This window comes from Erpetoichthys calabaricus, chromosome 16 (assembly GCF_900747795.2).
Source record: "Erpetoichthys calabaricus chromosome 16, fErpCal1.3, whole genome shotgun sequence".
Taxonomy (NCBI): Eukaryota; Metazoa; Chordata; class Cladistia; order Polypteriformes; family Polypteridae; genus Erpetoichthys; species Erpetoichthys calabaricus.
In genome coordinates, this window is record NC_041409.2 from 22,842,140 (window position 1) to 22,860,569 (window position 18,430).

General features: G+C 41.0%; 1 protein-coding gene across 2 annotated transcripts in view; it reads left to right on the top strand.

The window, feature by feature from the left end:
• The window catches only part of tmc4 (transmembrane channel-like 4), a 58,607-nt gene extending 50,577 nt beyond the window's left edge, over positions 1-8,030 (top strand). For both annotated transcript variants that reach the window (XM_028822002.2, XM_051919799.1), the window contains 3 exons: positions 3,620-3,775; positions 7,234-7,312; positions 7,590-8,030. In XM_028822002.2, coding sequence (XP_028677835.1) covers positions 3,620-3,775; positions 7,234-7,312; positions 7,590-7,649 — 295 coding nt within the window. In that variant the 3' untranslated portion in view covers positions 7,650-8,030. The remainder of the gene's footprint in view (positions 1-3,619; positions 3,776-7,233; positions 7,313-7,589) is intronic.
• Positions 8,031-18,430: the final 10,400 nt, after the last annotated feature.

An 18,430-nucleotide genomic window follows, 5' to 3' on the forward strand; every position in this document is an offset into this window, starting at 1 on the left:
AATGCACTGCAAACTGCTGTGGACTGTCTTTTGATTAAGTTCGAGTGTTCTGCTCTCAAAGTATTGTAGCAGACGGCCGTGGCACTTACCCGGCCAGGATGCATTCACACTGGAAGGACCAGGGATAGAATGTTCATAGGCATAGGCAGTCCCCCTGGGTTGCAGCAACACCACAGTTTTCTACAGGGCTTCACGGGAATGGGAGTTTGGTGATTCAGCCCTTTTGTGTGCAGTGGGTGCCACCAGGGGGAGCTGCGGGAATTGGGGAACCCTACTTCATGGGGCTCCAGCCTTACCCAGAAGTGCTCACAGGTCAAGCCTTTGGGTCACCGGAATCTGCCCGCCACTACTCCAAGAGCCAGAGTCGGGATGAAGAGGACGAAGCTTGCAGGAGGAATGCAGGAGGCTGTGACAGTATACAAACACTTCCATATCTACATAGAGTTCAAGAGCTAAAAGAATTCTGTGATTTCGTGCAGGTGGAATACTCAAAATTGCTCCAGCATGGAAACATCCATTTTTTTGTTTCTAGGACCATCTCTTAGGAGGATTATTGCTCCTGTTTGGACTATGTGCATACTTCCTTTCTCAGAACAAGTGCCCAAAATATTTGAAAAACAATTTCAGTGCCCCCCCCCCCCCCACCCCCTCAAAAAACAAATGATGGCTGAAGTTTACAACAAACATCTGTGTTTAAGTGTGCAGCTGGGGTAATACAGCAGGACAATATACCTGTACAAAAAATTTCGCTACACATTCCAGATCTGTTTCAGGCCAGGCACTCACTGAAACATTTGTTACCTTGAGTGTCAAAATGCAACTGAATTCCCTGGTTGAAGTTTGTGACAGAAAGCCTGAGATGTTCTATGCTATGCCCCAGTAGCCAGCTTTTATTTAACAGCTCTTGATTACCTCTAGCAGCAGAGTGCATCATTTGAGAGCACTGGCAAACTTGCATGGACCTTGCTGAAAGATATCCCACAGTGGGGTGACATCCAGAGTGGCTTGAGTGCTTCTAATTCCAGAGTTCCCACTCTAAAACAAAGTGGTGAAAACAGACTCTGACAAATGGACCAATGTAAAAGAAATCATTGGTTGCTGCAGCCCTGACTGGAACTCAAAGAACACTGCCATTGCAGGTGGAAGTTTTCTGGGAGTTGCTCAACGGCACCGTGAGCTCTACAGAAATAGCCATGGCTGTGGAATTTGTTATGTGTGTGCCTGGAACACCTGCCTCTGTTCAGTGAGTGTTTTCATTGATTAACTTTGCATGGAGAACAGAAAAATCCCTTCTCAATGTGTCCACCACGAAAGCAATGCTATTTCTTTGTGTCGTTTTTGGAATGGACTGCTCTTCTTTTTATGAGAAATTGCCAAAGGACAAAAGGACACTGCGAAAGACTGCCACAAGTTCAAAATACACCTCATAGGAAGCCCCAGCTGCCCCAGAACCCAAGTTCAACTAATTCTCAGTAATGGTGTTTTGTATTTTTTTTTTTATGTAGACCTCCTTGACTTCATTTGTAATGCACTCCCTAGCCGGTTATAATGTTTTTTTTGATGGTAGTGTTAGGTAGAAGTGTCTGTCCCATTTTTATTCACCACAAATCTGACCAGCCTAACATACAGTATATATACTGTATATTAACATTTTGCTTTGAATAGTCACAAATGACTCAGTATCAGCTATATATGACTTTTACATTCAGAATTTGACTCCTTATGTTTCAGATTTGCCTTCAAATTAGGAATTCACTCCATACATGTCAAGTTTGTTGTACTGCTTCATTATACTTCTAAAACTCATAATCAACTGGACAAGTTCACTGCTTATTCACTGACACATCTCCCTTCATCAAAGTGGCTGGCATATCTCTGGTTCATGTCTTTACCCTGCAGATGTTCTGAAAAAACTTTAGGGCGGAGTGGTGGCTCTGAGGCTAAGGATCTGCTCTGGTATCCAGAAGGTTGCCGGTTTGAATCCTCATCACTGCCAAAAGAGATCCTACTCTGGTGGGCCCTTGAGCAAGACCCTTAACCTGTAATTGCTCCAGGGGCGCTGGCTGTACAATGGCTGACCCTGCGCTCTGACCCCAAGGGGTGTGCGAAAACTAACAAATTCCTAACACAAGAAATTGTATAAGGTGAAATAAAGAACAAAAAAAAACATATTTTCAGTAAGAGATTCATTAAAAAAAACCGGTTTAAATGTAGGTGACAAAGTTTTGAATACAAATGTATTCGAATAGATAATTTCCTGTTTTCACACAGAAAATAATCTGTACATATTAGATAGATAGATAGATAGATAGATAGATAGATAGATAGATAGATAGATAGATAGATAGATAGATAGATAGATAGATACTTTATTAATCCCAAGGGGAAATTCCCATACTCCAGCAGCAGCATACTGATACAAAAAAACAATATTAAATAAAGAGTGATAACAATGCAGGTATACAGACAGACAATAACTTTGTATAATGTTAACGTTTACCCCCCAGGTGGAATTGAAGAGTCGCATAGTGTGGGGGAGGAACGATCTCCTCAGTCTGTCAGTGGAGCAGGACAGTGACAGCAGTCTGTCGCTGAAGCTGCTCCTCTGTCTGGAGATGATCCTGTTCAGTGGATGCAGTGGATTCTCCATAATTGATAGGAGCCTGCTCAGCGCCCGTCGCTCTGCCACAGATGTCAAACTGTCCAGCTCCGTGCCTACAATAGAGCCTGCTTTCCTCACCAGTTTGTCCAGGCGTGAGGCGTCCTTCTTCTAAATGCTGCCTCCCCAGCACACCACGGCGTAGAAGAGGGCGCTCGCCACAACCGTCTGACAGAACATCTGCAGCATCTTATTGCAGATGTTGAAGGACGCCAGCCTTCTAAGGAAGTATAGTCGGCTCTGTCCTTTCTTGCACAGAGAATCAGTATTGGCAGTCCAGTCCAGTTTATCATCCAGCTGCACTCCCAGGTATTTATAGGTCTGCACCATCTGCACACAGTCACCTCTGATGATCACGGGGTCCATGATGGGCCTGGGCCTCCTAAAATCCACCACCAGCTCCTTGGTTTTGCTGGTGTTCAGTTGTAGGTGGTTTGAGTCGCACCATTTAACAAAGTCCTTGATTAGGTTCCTATACTCCTCCTCCTGCCCACTCCTGATGCAGCCCACGATAGCAGTGTCGTCAGCGAACTTTTGCACGTGGCAGGACTCCGAGTTGTATTGGAAGTCCGATGTATATAGGCTGAACAGGACCGGAGAAAGTACAGTCCCCTGCGGCGCTCCTGTGCTGCTGACCACAATGTCAGACCTGCAGTTCCCGAGACGCACATACTGAGGTCTGTTTGTAAGATAGTCCACCATCCATGCCACCAGGTTTGAATCTACTCCCATATCTGTCAGCTTGTCCCTAAGGAGCAGAGGTTGGATGGTGTTGAAGGCGCTAGATAAGTCTAGAAACATAATTCTTACAGCACCACTGCCTCTGTCCAAGTGGGATAGGGATCGGTGTAGCATATAGATGATGGCATCTAAGATTATTTAACATTACAGTGAGATCTGATTTTCAAAATTACATACCTCCTATATATTTGACTGTGTTGACTGATCTTTTCTTGGCAGGATTCAACCCTCTAAAGGCTGTGGACCATTCCGCTCACTATCAAGGATTTGGGATGTTATTCCAAATTCAGTTGCAGAACTGCCAATCACAACACAACAATTTCTGTACTTCCTTGGATCTCAGGCTTTTGCTGTGCCATTGTTCCTGCTTTGCTGGTAATGAGAAATGATTATCACAACCATATTGTTTTTGTTTTCTAATATGTCAAGTTCTAATAATGAGTCTAAGAAAGCACTACCAGTCTTCACCGGAGGGTGGCAGGTGCTAGGTACAGAGTAGTGTGTATGGAGACAGGTGCTGGTGGTCTACCAGTTTAGAAGCAGTACATGCAAACCTATGCACAGGCAAGAATTTGTGTTCATATATTGTGTTTGATTCATTGCAAGAGCAGGGAGGAAAGAACTCAATGACATGCTGGCATTTTAGGGAGGCATGCACTCTGGATAGCAGTCAGGTTATGTCACCCCAAGAGCAAAAAAAAAATTGGAACAGTATGGAAAATGCTAATAAAAACATAAAGGAGTGATTTGCAAATATACTTTGACTTGTATTAAAACAAAAACAGTATAAAGATAAGTCATTTCATGCTTTATCTAATCAACTGCGTTGTTTTTTGAAGACGCACATTTACTCTAAAATTGATGTCCGCAACTCCATGCAAAAAAGTTGGGACAGGGGTGGTTCAGGACTAATAACAATATGACAAAACTAGCCGACGCCCACCGTAGCATACGGCGGTGTAAGAATAGGAACGGAAAACAGTGAGAAAGGAATTCAGAAATCAAGAAAAAATAAATACTTCTTGAAAGACACAGTTGTGAATAGGTGTTTTGGTGGAGACGATAGATGAGTCGAAAGATCTAACCCTAGAAAAAGCCATGTACAACTGACTGTGGCTGAAGACTGGTCGTTAGAATTATTTTGAAGAGTAAACAGCATGTGGGCATGAGGAAGGCTGTGCTTCTGAAATTCGACTATGTAAATATAATCAATAACAACCCCAAAAAGATGTTGTTGTAGAATGTCTCTAAGTAATTCCCTTAACTTAATCCAAAAGACTCGTACTGCAATATCAGGTCTGTGCTCTGGTCTTTGGATATCCAACAGTGCATGTAGAATTTCCGGCCAAGCGGGATTACATGTGAAAGTGATAAATAAATCAGGCTTTCCGAATTTACGTACTATGGCCATGGCATCCTGATAGTCTTGTTGCGTGTATCTTGGACTTCCTGGAAATGTGGACGGTAATATGATCACTTTGCTGTACGTTGTTATTTTCAGTGTTTGCTTGCAGCGCGTCTGATAGTCCTTTGTATTGTTCCACGCGCAGATCTTGTTGATGTAATCTGAGATAGTTGAGACGCGCGCCCTCTGTTGTAACATACACATCTACGACGTACTGTTGGAATAGTTTGCCGCTGGAGTACAAAATATTAAATGTATTCCTCATTTCTAATCTGTACGTGTAAAATTGGCATTGAGTAAACCATATTCGCTTGGCGGTTCTTTTGTCGGGAACATGTTGTAAATCTTTGTGCCAGCCAATGTCTCTGTAAGGGAATAAAAGTGGGTAAACCACAGGATCGCAATTCATATTGAGCGTGAAAATCTGTTTACAGGAGTTGCCTATGGGATAGATGCAAATCGATTTCATGCATGTGTTTGTATGATTTAGCGAAGGGGTTGATGGTTCTGAGCATGGAATCTAGCTGGAGAAGTACATTTTTGCCTAATGCAGAGTTTGCTTTATTTTGTAAGCGTACTTCAGTAGCTTGTCAAGAAATGTCGTGTCGGCTGCGTGTGGGCGGGACCGGTTTTGAAGTGGAAGCAGGACGAACCAGAAGTGAAATAGATATGAGATAACAAGGTGATGTTAAACAGGTGAGGAAATCATGTTATAGTATAAAAGGAGCCTCCAAAGGCCTAATCCTTCAAGAGGGAGAGTGGATTGAGGCTCACGAAGGTGCCAACAGATGTGTCAATTAATAATCTAGCACTTTGAAAACAATATTCCCTCAAAAGACAAATCGATAGGATTTTGGGTATTTCAACCTCTACAGTGCACAATATGATTAAAAGATTCAAGGAATCCAGACAAATGTTGGTGCTTAAAGGGCAAGAACAAAAAATACTTCTGTATTTGCATAATCTCCAATCCTTCAGGTGTCACTGTTTTAAAAACTGACATGCACCTATAATGGATATCATGACATGGGCTCACAAATACTTTAGTAAACCTGTGTCATTCAATGCCATGTGTCGCTGCATCCACAGATACATGTTAAGCCTTTACTATACAAAGCATAAGCCATACAGAAACACTATTCAGAAGCCCCAACAACTTCTTTATGCTTGGTCTCATCTGAGATGAAAAGTAGCACAGTGGAATTGTGTTTTGTGATCTGACAAGTTAACATTTCAAACAGATTATGGAGAAAAGCCAAGCAAAATGACACCTTTTATCGACTAACTAAAAAGATTACAATATGCAAGCTTTCGAGGCAACTCAGGCCCCTTGCATTTTGCTTGGCTTTTCTCTACATTCATAATGGCTAACACGGTACAACACCCCAGTACTACAAACAGATTATGGAAAAAGTGGCTATTATCAGCCAGTTTCTGTCACGGTATATGTGTGTGACAGTGCCCACGGCATGGGCATCTGGCACATCCTTGACTGCACCATTAATGTCTAAAGAACAAATTTTTGAGCAACATGTGCTGCCATTCAGATGCTGCCTTTTCCAGCAAGACAACGGCAGACCACATTTTGCCTGGACTACAAGTGCATGGCTGCAAGTACTTGATTGGCCTGGCTTGCAGTCCTGACCTGCCTCTGATTAGAAATGAGTGGCGCATTATGAAGCACAAAATACAGCAAAGAAGGCTCAGCTGAAGACATGCATAACGGATGAGTGAGGAGAAATTTGGCTTGATAATCTTAACCATCTTGTGCCTTCAGTGTCCAAATGCTTAGTAAGCGTTTTTAAAAGAAAGAGTGATGCTAGAAAGTGGTGAAGACTCGACTGTCCTAACTTCTTTGGAGCTTGCTATAGTCATCAGATTTGACGAGTGTATATTTTCAAAATAAAATTCCCCAAGGTAAAACATCAAATAATGTGTTGCCGTGTTTTCGGTATAGTACAGGGTGACTAGAATTTACAAATCACTCCTTTCTAATTTTAATAGCATTTTCCTTATTGTCCCAACATTTCTGGAATAGGTATTGTATTATCGTGAATATTACTCTTTTAACATTTGCCATAAAGCCTGAACTGCTTAGGAATCAATCTTTCTTTGTTTGAAAGACGCATGTGCTGTCAATTTAATGTAAAACTTCAAAAGGTGTGATTCTCTATGTGAGCAAAGTGATGCAGTCAAATAGAAAGTGGAACTGGGCACACTTTATGCTGCCTCTTTCTTCCTGTACTGCACAGAGGGAAACCAAGGCAACTTATATTGAGATTGCGTAAAGAAATAAATCACCGGACACTTGTGTGGTTAGCTTTACAAACCTTCAAGCACTACTGAAGTGAGAGGAACCTAACCAGTTGCCCCTCTGACTGACCAAACAGGCTCCACTTTAGCTTTCGTTTTTGTTCTTTCTTTTCAGCGTTGTACTCTCTTACATATTGGCACTGTCAGCAGTTTATAAAGACAGCATCACTCAGCTTCGGGCTAAGCTTAAAGGGGTAAGCTTTTCCTTGTATCTCACTTTAACATTCAACTATAACATTCTCTGTAGTTTGTTCAATTGAGAAAAGATGGCAGGATGTAAGATGGAATATCTACTACCGGTTATGAAAATATTGTTTATAACAATTCTAAAGTATAAGGTTGCTGCTTACAATTGTTCACAACTGGAAGGGACTATATGAAATGTGGTTGTTTGTGCTTATCTGAATCATGTTGCCAGACATAACTTCTCACTCAAGTGTCATAAATAATTTTTCCGGGTTGTGTTTTCAGGAGGGGCGTGAAAAAAAGTTCCTGCTGATGGAGATTACAGACGTGTCCAAAGGCCACTAGAAAGCCTGCAGTTGGATGTTAGAATGAGCAACACTTCAAGTCGAATCAAGCAAAACAGTGCTACAGCAAGAAATGGTTTTTCATAACTGAATAGCAAAAAAAAGAAGTTATTTATTTTTATATTAAACACAGCCTTTAATTGGTGTCTACTCTATTTCACAGATTAACAGAAATTAAAATAAGGACTGCAATTTAATAATGATAGTTAAATATTGCTGTAACCATCACATCTGTGTTACTATGAAACAAACTATACGTTTGTGATGTAAGCACATTGAATTATCAAAAGCCTATAGCTTATATTTTACTACAGTATCAATAAAGAAAACATCTGTATATTAAGAATACTTATTAAACATAATCTGCATTTTTTATAATGAATGAATGATGAAGCTTGCACATTGTTAATCTTTGTATTAAATGGTATCCTTCACCACATTTATCATCACTAGGTACTTTATATATCAACATGAACGTGAACAGTGTAATGACCATAATAAACTAACAAGCAATTCAGTTGCCCGAGTTTTTAAATTAACAGATTAATCATTAAGTTGATATACAAATGTATTTAAGCAACAGATCACCTAAAAATACTGAAACCTGTTTCCATGCTGCTTTTTGAACCTCACTTACCCTTTTACATTGTAAATAATCTGAGCCACTGCTGTACAATGCAACTTACATTCTGTTTTATCCATCTATCCATTATTCAACCTGCTATATCCTAACTACGGGGTTGGAGCCAATCCCAGCCAACACAGGGTGCAAGGCAGGAAACAAACCCTGGGCAGGGCACCAGCCCACCACAGGGCTCGCACACACACACACACACACGGGACAATTTAGAATCGCCAATGCACCTAACCTGCATGTCTTTGGACTGTGGGAGGAAACCCACGCAGACACGGGGAGGACCCGGGAAGCGAACCCACAGCTACCCACTGCGCCAAGGATATCGAGTATTAGTCGAGGTATAGTTGTGATTCTTGAGAGACAATCTACCAGAAATTATTGCAGGGATGCGGGTTCGAATCCCACTCATGGCACATTGCTGAATGGAAGAATATCTCTCTAAAATATATATATATTTTTAAACTTTCTCTTTGATGAACGGTGCTTTGAAGTCTACTTTGCAGATTTAGTTGTTTATTTTTCTTTTTTGATTAAACAAAAACTGTTTAATGAATGATTGATTTGTTAAGGAACACATGGACAACAAGCATAGTTAAAATCACAATTAAACAAATTGCCTGCAAATTCTGTTGAACCATAATTATAACAAATAATAATGCATTTCACTTACTTATATAGCACCTTTACCGTGGTCTCAGACGGCTGCACAGATAATCAAGAGGGGTACAATAAGAAATGAAAGCACAATAAGAATGAATAAATAATAGTTCACAGCCTTGTGTATGTATTTATAAAATTTGGGAAGTAATATATTGTAGTTGATGCCGACATTTAATTAATTTGAAATAGGTAAAAATAAATACTGTATTTGGAAACATTGCAAAGGGAAATGTTTATATACTTACAGTAAACAGCACACACACCGTTTAGTTAATTATATATCTCTTCTTCTTCATTTCAGCTGCTCCCGTTAGGGGTTGCCACAGCGGATCATCTTATATATACAGTATGCTGTTCTACAGCATGATTAGAATCGTCTGAGTATTAAAGGTGTAGCTCTATTTTATAAGCATATTTTATAACATCTATGTTAATATAGAGTATAACTATAATTATTATTATTCTGTATTCGCATTGATATGAATGATTTGTGAAATTAGTGTTAAGTATAAAAAATGAAACAATGATTATACAAATCAATATTTATTATATTTATACATTATTATGTCTTTATACGTTTTGCACACATATTTAATAAATGTAATAAACGGCACCAAGAATGTTTACAAAATCATTCAAAAAATGTGTACAGTAATCCCTCCTCCATCGCGGGGGTTGCGTTCCAGAGCCACCCGCGAAATAGGAAAATCCGCGAAGTAGAAACCATATGTTTATATGGTTATTTTTATATTGTCATGCTTGGGTCACAGATTTGCGCAGAAACACAGGAGGTTGTAGAGAGACAGGAACGTTATTCAAACACTGCAAACAAACATTTGTCTCTTTTTCAAAAGTTTAAACTGTGCTCCTTGACAAGACAGAGATGACAGTTCTGTCTCACAATTAAAAGAATGCAAACATATCTTCCTTTTCAAAGGAGTGCAAAGCAAGCAGTCAAAAAAAAAATCAATACGTGCCCTTTGAGCTTTTAAGTATGCGAAGCTCCGTGCAGCCTGTCCTTCAGGAAGCAGCTGCACACAGCCCCCCTGCTCACACCCCCCTACGTCAGCGCAAGAGAGAGAGAGAGAGAGAGGAAGAGAGAAAGTAAGCTGGATAGCTTCTCAGCCATCTGCCAATGAAATCAACTGGGCAAACCAACTGAGGAAGCATGTACCAGAAATTAAAAGACCTATTGTCCGCAGAAACCCGCGAAGCAGCGAAAAATCCGCGATATATATTTAAATATGCTTACATATAAAATCCGCGATGGAGTGAAGCCGCGAAAGGCGAAGCGCGATATAGCGAGGGATCACTGTACATGAATGTAAATATATCTGCACAAACACACTCGTGAGTAACATTTTTAGAAAGATCAAAATTAAACGCAGACGTGCCGACTCGAACGAGCTTTTGCAGAATACAGTACATTAACTGACAAGAGGCTGGCCCGCCCTTTCTGAGTTTTGGTAGCCAACTCGAGCCGTGATTCGCCAATTCTTGGTAGCTGACCAAGCCGTCATTGGCCAATTCTTGGTAGCCGATACGGGTTGTAATTGGCGCCCCCGAGTCGAGGTAATGCTTGGTAGCGAAAACCAATCAGATCGCTTTCTGCTACCAAGATTCTACTAAGAATTGAAAGCTCGGGCCAATCGCAGCCCGTATCGGCTACAAAGAATTGACCAATGACGGCTCGGTCGGCTACCAAGAATGGGCGAATCACGGCTCGTGTTGGCTACCAAAACTCAGAAAGGGCGGGTCGGCCTCTTGTCAGTTAATGTATTCTGCAAAAGCTTGTTCGAGTCGGCACACTGACGCTTTGCGTTTCATTTTGAACTTTCTAAAAATGTTAGTCACGAGCGTCGGTTTGCGCAGATATATTTACATTCACGTACACATTTTTGAATGATTTTTAAAGCATTCTTGGTGCAGTTTATTATATTTATTAAATATGTGTGCAAAACGTGTAAAGACATATAATAATGTATAAGTATAATAAACATTGAATTGTATAATCATTGTTTCATTTATACTTAACACTAATTTCACAAATCGTTCAAATCAATGCTAATACAGAATAATAATTATAGTTATACTCTATATTAACATAGATGTTATAAAATATGCTTATAAAATAGAGCTACACCTTTAATACTCAGACGATTCTAATCGTGCTGTAGAACAGCATACTGTATATATAAGATGATCCGCTGTGGCAACCCCTAACGGGAGCAGCCGAAAGAAGAAGATATGTATAATTAACTAAATGGTGTGTGTGCTGTTTACTATAAGTATATAAACATTTCCCTTTGCAATATTTCCAAATATTTATTTTTACCTACTTCAAATTAATTAAAAATCAGCATCAAATTGAACATATTACTTCCCAAATTTTATAAATACATACAAACACAAGGCTGTGAACTATTATTTATTCATTCTTATTGTGCTTTCATTTTTATTGTACCCCTCTTGATTATCTGTGCGGCCGTCTGAGACCATGGTAAAGGTGCTATATAAGTAAGTGAAATGCTTATTATTTGTTATAATTATGGTTCAATAGAATTTGCAGGCAGTTTAATTTTGATTTTAACTATGCTTGTTGCCCCTGTGTTCCTTAACAAATCAATCATTCATTAAACAGTTTTTGTTTAATCAAAAAATAAAAATAAACCAAATCTGCAAAGTAGAATTCAAAGCACCGTTCGTCGATGAGAAAGTTTAAAAAAACATATATATATTTTGGAGATATATTCTTCTATTCAGCAATGTGCCATGAGCGGAATTCGAACCCGAATCCCTGCAATAATTTCTGGTAGATTGTCTGTCAAGAATCGCAGCTAATACCTCGACTAATACGCGATATCCTTGGCCCGAGCTTTCAATTCTTGGTATAATCTTGGTAGCAGAAAGCGATCCGATTGGTTTTCGCTACCAAGAACTACCTCGACTCATGGCTGCTCGGGCCCGACAAGAAAAATATGTTCTTATGATTCTTTAAATAGTGCAAACCCGATTTTTTTCTGTTCTTCTAATTTTAAGCCTTAGATGTTTTTACCGAATCGACGTCCCCCCTACTTGTTTGACAACTCCTAGTACTTCCATAACGATCCATCGCTTCGTAACTTCCGGCTGTTTCGACAAATGTGCAAACGAGACCACATGGCACATAAGCAATTTTTCATACGCGGACGAGGTAGGTGGTCAAGCCTTACTTATTCTTCATTTTAAAGGTTAGCGTATATCCAACGAAACGTAGTCGTTCAAAAAAAATAACGTCCAGGACAACAGTTCAAATATTTTTTATTGTTCCCACGGTGTATTCCTTACGAGAGCCTACATTTCAAAAATTGCACTCCGTGACAGAACTAAACTGCTATAGAAAAATATATACTTAACGTTTACCCATAAGAATAACAAATTCCTTTTAAAAACACCATTTTGCGAGCAGCGGCTGCTTTAAAATGGGACAAGTCTCTCTCAAAACACATTGTGCCGTCTCGACCAGTGTGAATTCAGCGATTGGTTATCACAAAAATAATTGGTGGCTGGTCCGCCCACAGTCCAAATTGTTGTATTCGACAGCCAATCACCTTAAGGCAAAGAGCCGGAACCCCTTGTGATGAGGAATGCGCGGTAATACGCCCACCCTTCAACATATCAGGACAGAACAGCGAGTAAATACGCCCAACAATATAGATTGCATTGAGTGGGATTTCTTAAAATAATAATTACGAATAAAAACGTTATACAAATTCATTTATGGTTTTGTGGAGGGGACGGTTAAGCTGATTTTAAAATGTTATGTCAGGTTTACTAATAGATAAAGTAGTACTAGGGTGTTGTACCGTGTTAGCCATTATGAATGTAGAGAAAAGCCAAGCAAAATGACACCTTTTATTGGCTAACTAGAAAGATTACAATATGCAAGCTTTCGAGGCAACTCGGGGCCCTTCTTCTGATTACATCTTGCCTGAAGAAGGGCCCTGAGTTGCCTCGAAAGCTTGCATATTGTAATCTTTCTAGTTAGCCAATAAAAGGTGTCATTTTGCTTGGCTTTTCTCTAATAGATAAAGAAAATCTTGCACTTGGAATTTTTTAGCTGTCTGCCACCGTACACACTACGTTTTGTCAAGGGGTTCATAACGTTATATAGTTTATGAAACACCGTGACGTCTCTTATTATGGTGTGTACCATAAAGAACAAAATCTAGATATACTCCTTATTGTTCGTTTCATTTTATTTCACAAACCGGACAACTTTGTTAATGTTACCGATAGATATACTCCTTATTGTTCGTTTCATTTTATTTCACAAACCGGACAACTTTGTTAATGTTACCGATAGTTTCTGAAACTCGGTTTAACTTTAAGTGAAGATTGTGGAGTTATCAGTCGATTATGTGAAGAATTTTCCTTAACTCAAAAAATGTATTACCCTTGCTTAACATAAATGGTCAGTCCAGCGTTAAGGGTTCAGTCCCAGAGGTTAACAACTCACATTAAACAAGAAAGCCTGTAAGAATAAAATGTTCCTTTTGTACAGTATATAAACTATTGTTTTAAATGCGATCACCTTAACCCGAAGAACTCCACTTACTGCTGTGCTCATTGGCACAGTAAAAGTACTAAAATATAGTCTTGTCACCGTCATCTACTGATTACATATTTAAAAAAGAAAGACGCGTGTCTTCATAACAGTCTGTTGAGAAGAGGAATTTATACTTCTAAAAGAAAACAAATGAACAGGTCAGTGTTTGGTCACTATGTTTATATTTAAATGTAGTCACTTTGCGGACACTTTTATCCAAAGCGAGTTACCAAAGAGGTCAATATAATCAAGTACTACTAGGCACAGACCCCCTATTTAATTCCAGCTGGCAAAAACGAGTGAAAAAAGTGAGTTGATATTAATGCAGAATATTAATACTTCCTGTTTACAAGTGTTCCAACACATCTTCTGTCAGCTGCTCCCATTAGGGGTTGCCACAGCAGATCATCTTCTTCCATATCTTTCTGTCCTCTGCATCTTGTTCTGTCACACCCATCACCTGCATGTTCTCTCTCACCACATCCCTAAACCTTCTCTTAGGCCTTCCTCTTTTTCTCTTGCCTGGCAGCTCTATCCTTAGCATCCTTCTCTCAATGTACTCAGCATCTCTCCTCTGCACATGTCCAAACCAACGCCATCTCACCTGTCTGACTTTGTTTCCAAACCGTCCAACCTGGCTGACCCTCTAATGTCCTCATTTCTAATTCTATCCATCCTTGTCACCTTTGTTTCCAAACCGTCCAACCTGGCTGACCCTGCTAATGTCCTCATTTCTAATCCTATCCAACCTTGTCACACCCAATGTAAATCTTAGCATCTTTAATTCTGCTACCTCCAGCTCTGTCTCCTGCTTTCTGGTCAGTGCCACCATCTCCAACCCATATAACATAGCTGGTCTCACTACCATCCTGTAGACCTTCCCTTTCACTCTTGCTGATATTCGTCTATCATAAATCACTCCTGCCACTCTCCTCCACCCATTCCACCCTGCCTACACTCTTTTTTGCACTTCTCTTCCACAATCCCCATTGCTCTGTACTGTTGATTCCAAGTATTTAAACTCATCCACCTTTGCCAACTCTACTCCCTGCATCCTCACCATTCCACTGACCTCCCTCTCATTTACACACATGTATCCTGTCATGTTCCTACTGACCTTCATTCCTCTCCTCTCTAGAGCATATCTCCACCTTTCCAGGGTCTCCTCAACCTGCTCCCTACTATCACTACAGATCACAATGTCATCAGCAAACATCATAGTCCACGGGGACTCCTGTCTACTCTCATCTGTCAACCTGTCCGTCACCATTGCAAATAAGAAAGGGCTCAGAGCTGATCCCTGATGTAATTCCACCTCCACCTTGAATGCATCCGTCACTTCTACCACAGACCTCACCACTGTCACACTCCCCTCGTACATATCCTGTACAACATACTTCTCTGCCACTCCCGACTTCCTCATACAATAACACAACTCCTCTCAGTCACCCTGTCATATGCTTTCTCCAGGTCCACAAAGACGCAATGCAACTCCTTCTGGCTTTCTCTATACTTCTCCATCAACACCCTCAGAACAAACCTTGCATCTGTGGTGCTCTTTCTTGGCATGAAACCATACTGCTTCTCACTAATCATCACCTTACTTCTTAACCGAGCTTCCACTACTCTTTCCCATAACTTCATGCTGTGGCTCATCAATTTTATCCCCCTGTAGTTACTACAGTCCTGCACATCCCCCTTATTCTTAAATATCGGCACCAGTACACTTCTTCTCCACTCCTCAGGCATCCTCTCACTTTCCAAGATTCCACTAAACAATCTGGTTACAAACTCCACTGCCATCTCTCCTAAACACCGCCATGCTTCCACAGGTATGTCATCTGGACCAACAGCTTTTCCATTTTTCATCCTCTTCATACCTGTCCTTACTTCCTCCTTGCTAATCTGTTGCACTTCCTGATTCACCATCTCCAACCTCTTCTCTCTCTCGTTCTCTTCATTCATAAGCCTCTCAAAGTACTCTTTCCATCTGCTTAACACACTCTCCTCGCTTGTGAGTACGTTTCCATCTTTATCCTTTACCACCCTAACCTGCTGTACATCTTTCCCAGCTCGGTTCCTCTGTCTAGCCAATCGGTACAGGTCCTTTTCCCCCTCTTTAGTGTCCAGCCTCTCATACAACTCCTCATACGCCTTTTCTTTAGCCTTTGGCACCTCTCATCACATTGTGCCTTATCTCCTTGTACTCTTGTCTACTTTCTGCATCTCTCTGACTATCCCACTTCTTCTTTGCCATCCTCTTCCTCTGTATACTCTCCTGTACTTCCCCATTCCACCACCAGGTTTCCTTTTCCACCTTCCTCTGTCCAGATGTCACGCCAAGCACCCTTCTTGCTGTCACCCTTACTACATCTGCTGTAGTTTCCCCAACTGTCTGGTAATTCTTCACTACCACCCAGTGCCTGTCTCATATCCTCCCTAAACTCAACCTTGCAGTCTTCCTTTTTCAACTTCCACCATTTGATCCTTGGCTCTGCCCTCACCCTTCCTCTTCTTGATGTCCAACATCATCGTACAGACCACCATCCTATGCTGCTTAACTACACTTTCCCCTGCCACCACTTTGGAGTCTCCAATCTCCTTCAGATTGACTCTTCTGCATAGGATGTAATGTACCTGTGTGCATCTTCCTCCACTCTTGTAAGTCACCCTATGTTCCTCCGTCTTCTTAAAATACGTATTCTCCACAGCCATGTCCAACCTTTTGGCAAAATCCACTATCCTTTGACCTTCTTCCTTCCTCTCCTTGACACCATACCTACCCATCAAATTCTCGTCTCCTCTGTTCCCTTCACCAACATGTCCATTGAAATCCGCTCCAATCACCACTTTCTGTCCCTTGGGTACACTGTTCATCACTTCATCCAACTCACTCCAAAAATCTTCTTTTAGCTCATCCATTGCACATCCAGCTTGCGGGGCATATGCATTAACAACATTCATCATCACACCTCCAATTTCCAGCTTCATAATCATTACTCTGCCTAACACTCTTTTCACCTCCACAACACTCTTGACATACTGTTCCTCCAGAATAACCCCTACTCCATTTCTCCTTCTATCCACACCATGATAGAACAATTTGAATCCACCTCTGATCCACCTCTGGCCTTACTCCCCTTCCATTTAGTCTCTTGCATGCACCATATATCAACCTTCCTTCTCTCCATCATATCTGCTAACTCTCTCCCCTTACCAGTCATACTGTCAACATTTAAAGTTCCTACCCTCAGTTCCACTCTCTTTACCTTCCTCCTCTCCTCCTGTCTCCAGACATGTCTCCCCCCTCTTCTTCTCCTTCTTCTTCTTCAGCCAACAGTATCCCAATTTCCGCCAGCACCCTGTTGACTAACAGTACTGGTGGCGGTCATTGTTAACTCGGGGCTTGACCGATCCGGTATGGAAATTTGTATTATTGTCCGCATATTGATTTGGCAAAATTTTACACTGGATGCCCTTCCTGACGTAACCCTCCCCATTTATCTGGGCTTGGGACCGGCACAAAGAAACACACTGGTTTGTGGATCCCCTGTGGCTGGGTTGCAAGTGTTCTAACACATAGACATATATATGTAGACGCCGTATTCACTGTGTTGCCAAGTCGACACGATACGTCAGCGTCCGCCACATTGCGAGTGGCAAAAGTGCCATTTAAACTAATACAGGTAGACGTGGAAACCGGGTTTTCTGATGAAAAAAACAATAACGTGTAAAACAGTATCGTTTACATACAACAGATTTTGGCGAATCGTTTAAATGCAATTATTTGTATCCATTTGTACACTAATAATGGCAATTACTGAGACGAAAACTTGACCGATGTCTGAAAGACAAAATAGTAAGACTGCAAGTGGCAGTCTGGTCTTTCTTTTAACAGTGAAATGATACACTCAATGACAAAAATAAACAATTTTATTGTATACAAATTGGCTTAATAATTTCTGAAAACATTTCACTCATTCCTCTTTCAATCTCTCTGTCACACACACACATGCGTGCACACACACACAATGTGGTTATTTAAATATATACAGGATCTAAAATCCTTGAAACAGAACTGTCTTACATAGCTTTTTCCGTGTGTTGCCACTCTGTAATTTGAGAGAATTCAGTTTGGCAATATGGTGCAGCCTGCGGTGGGTTGGCACCCTGCCCAGGATTGGTTCCCTGCCTTGTGCCCTGTGTTGGCTGGGATTGGCTCCAGCAGACCGCCGTGACCCTGTGTTCGGATTCAGCGGGTTGGAAGATGGATGGATGGATGGAATATGGTGCAGCCTTAGTTTGTGAAAGACAGACACAACTAAAGTCATGAGCATAAAGTGATGGTTGTCAATTTCAAACTGTGTTTCCTCAATGTGTTCCTTGAGAAAAAACACGTCATCTGAACCATTCTCAGCCCAAACAAACTGATTGATCAAGGACCCACTGACAGCTTGCCCTAATGTCGACTGTCAGATAACACGTTCAGCTACTTTGACCACCTTGACTGTACCCTCAGAAGGAGTCATCAAACCTCCTTTGTTTTTTAACGTGAGTGAGTGGTAGCTTTGATCATATGATGCCGGTACAGCATCTGTTACCAAACTAGCGTGGCACACATCACAGCAGAGCTTTCTCAAGATCTGTCGAACGACAAACCCTGAGATGTAAAAACAAGGGCATTTTCCACGAGGCCACCAAAGCGGGTTGGTAAGTAGCTATGGTCACACACAATTGCAGGAATATCTCCAGATGTGCTTGGAGAGGCACCACACCGATCCATGAGATGACGAAAAATAGCCTGGAACTGACCAGCTGAAGGGTTGTTATTCCAACCCCCTAAAACACACATGCACCACTTTTACAGATCTTTACTCTTTTTCAGTTGAATTTCTTG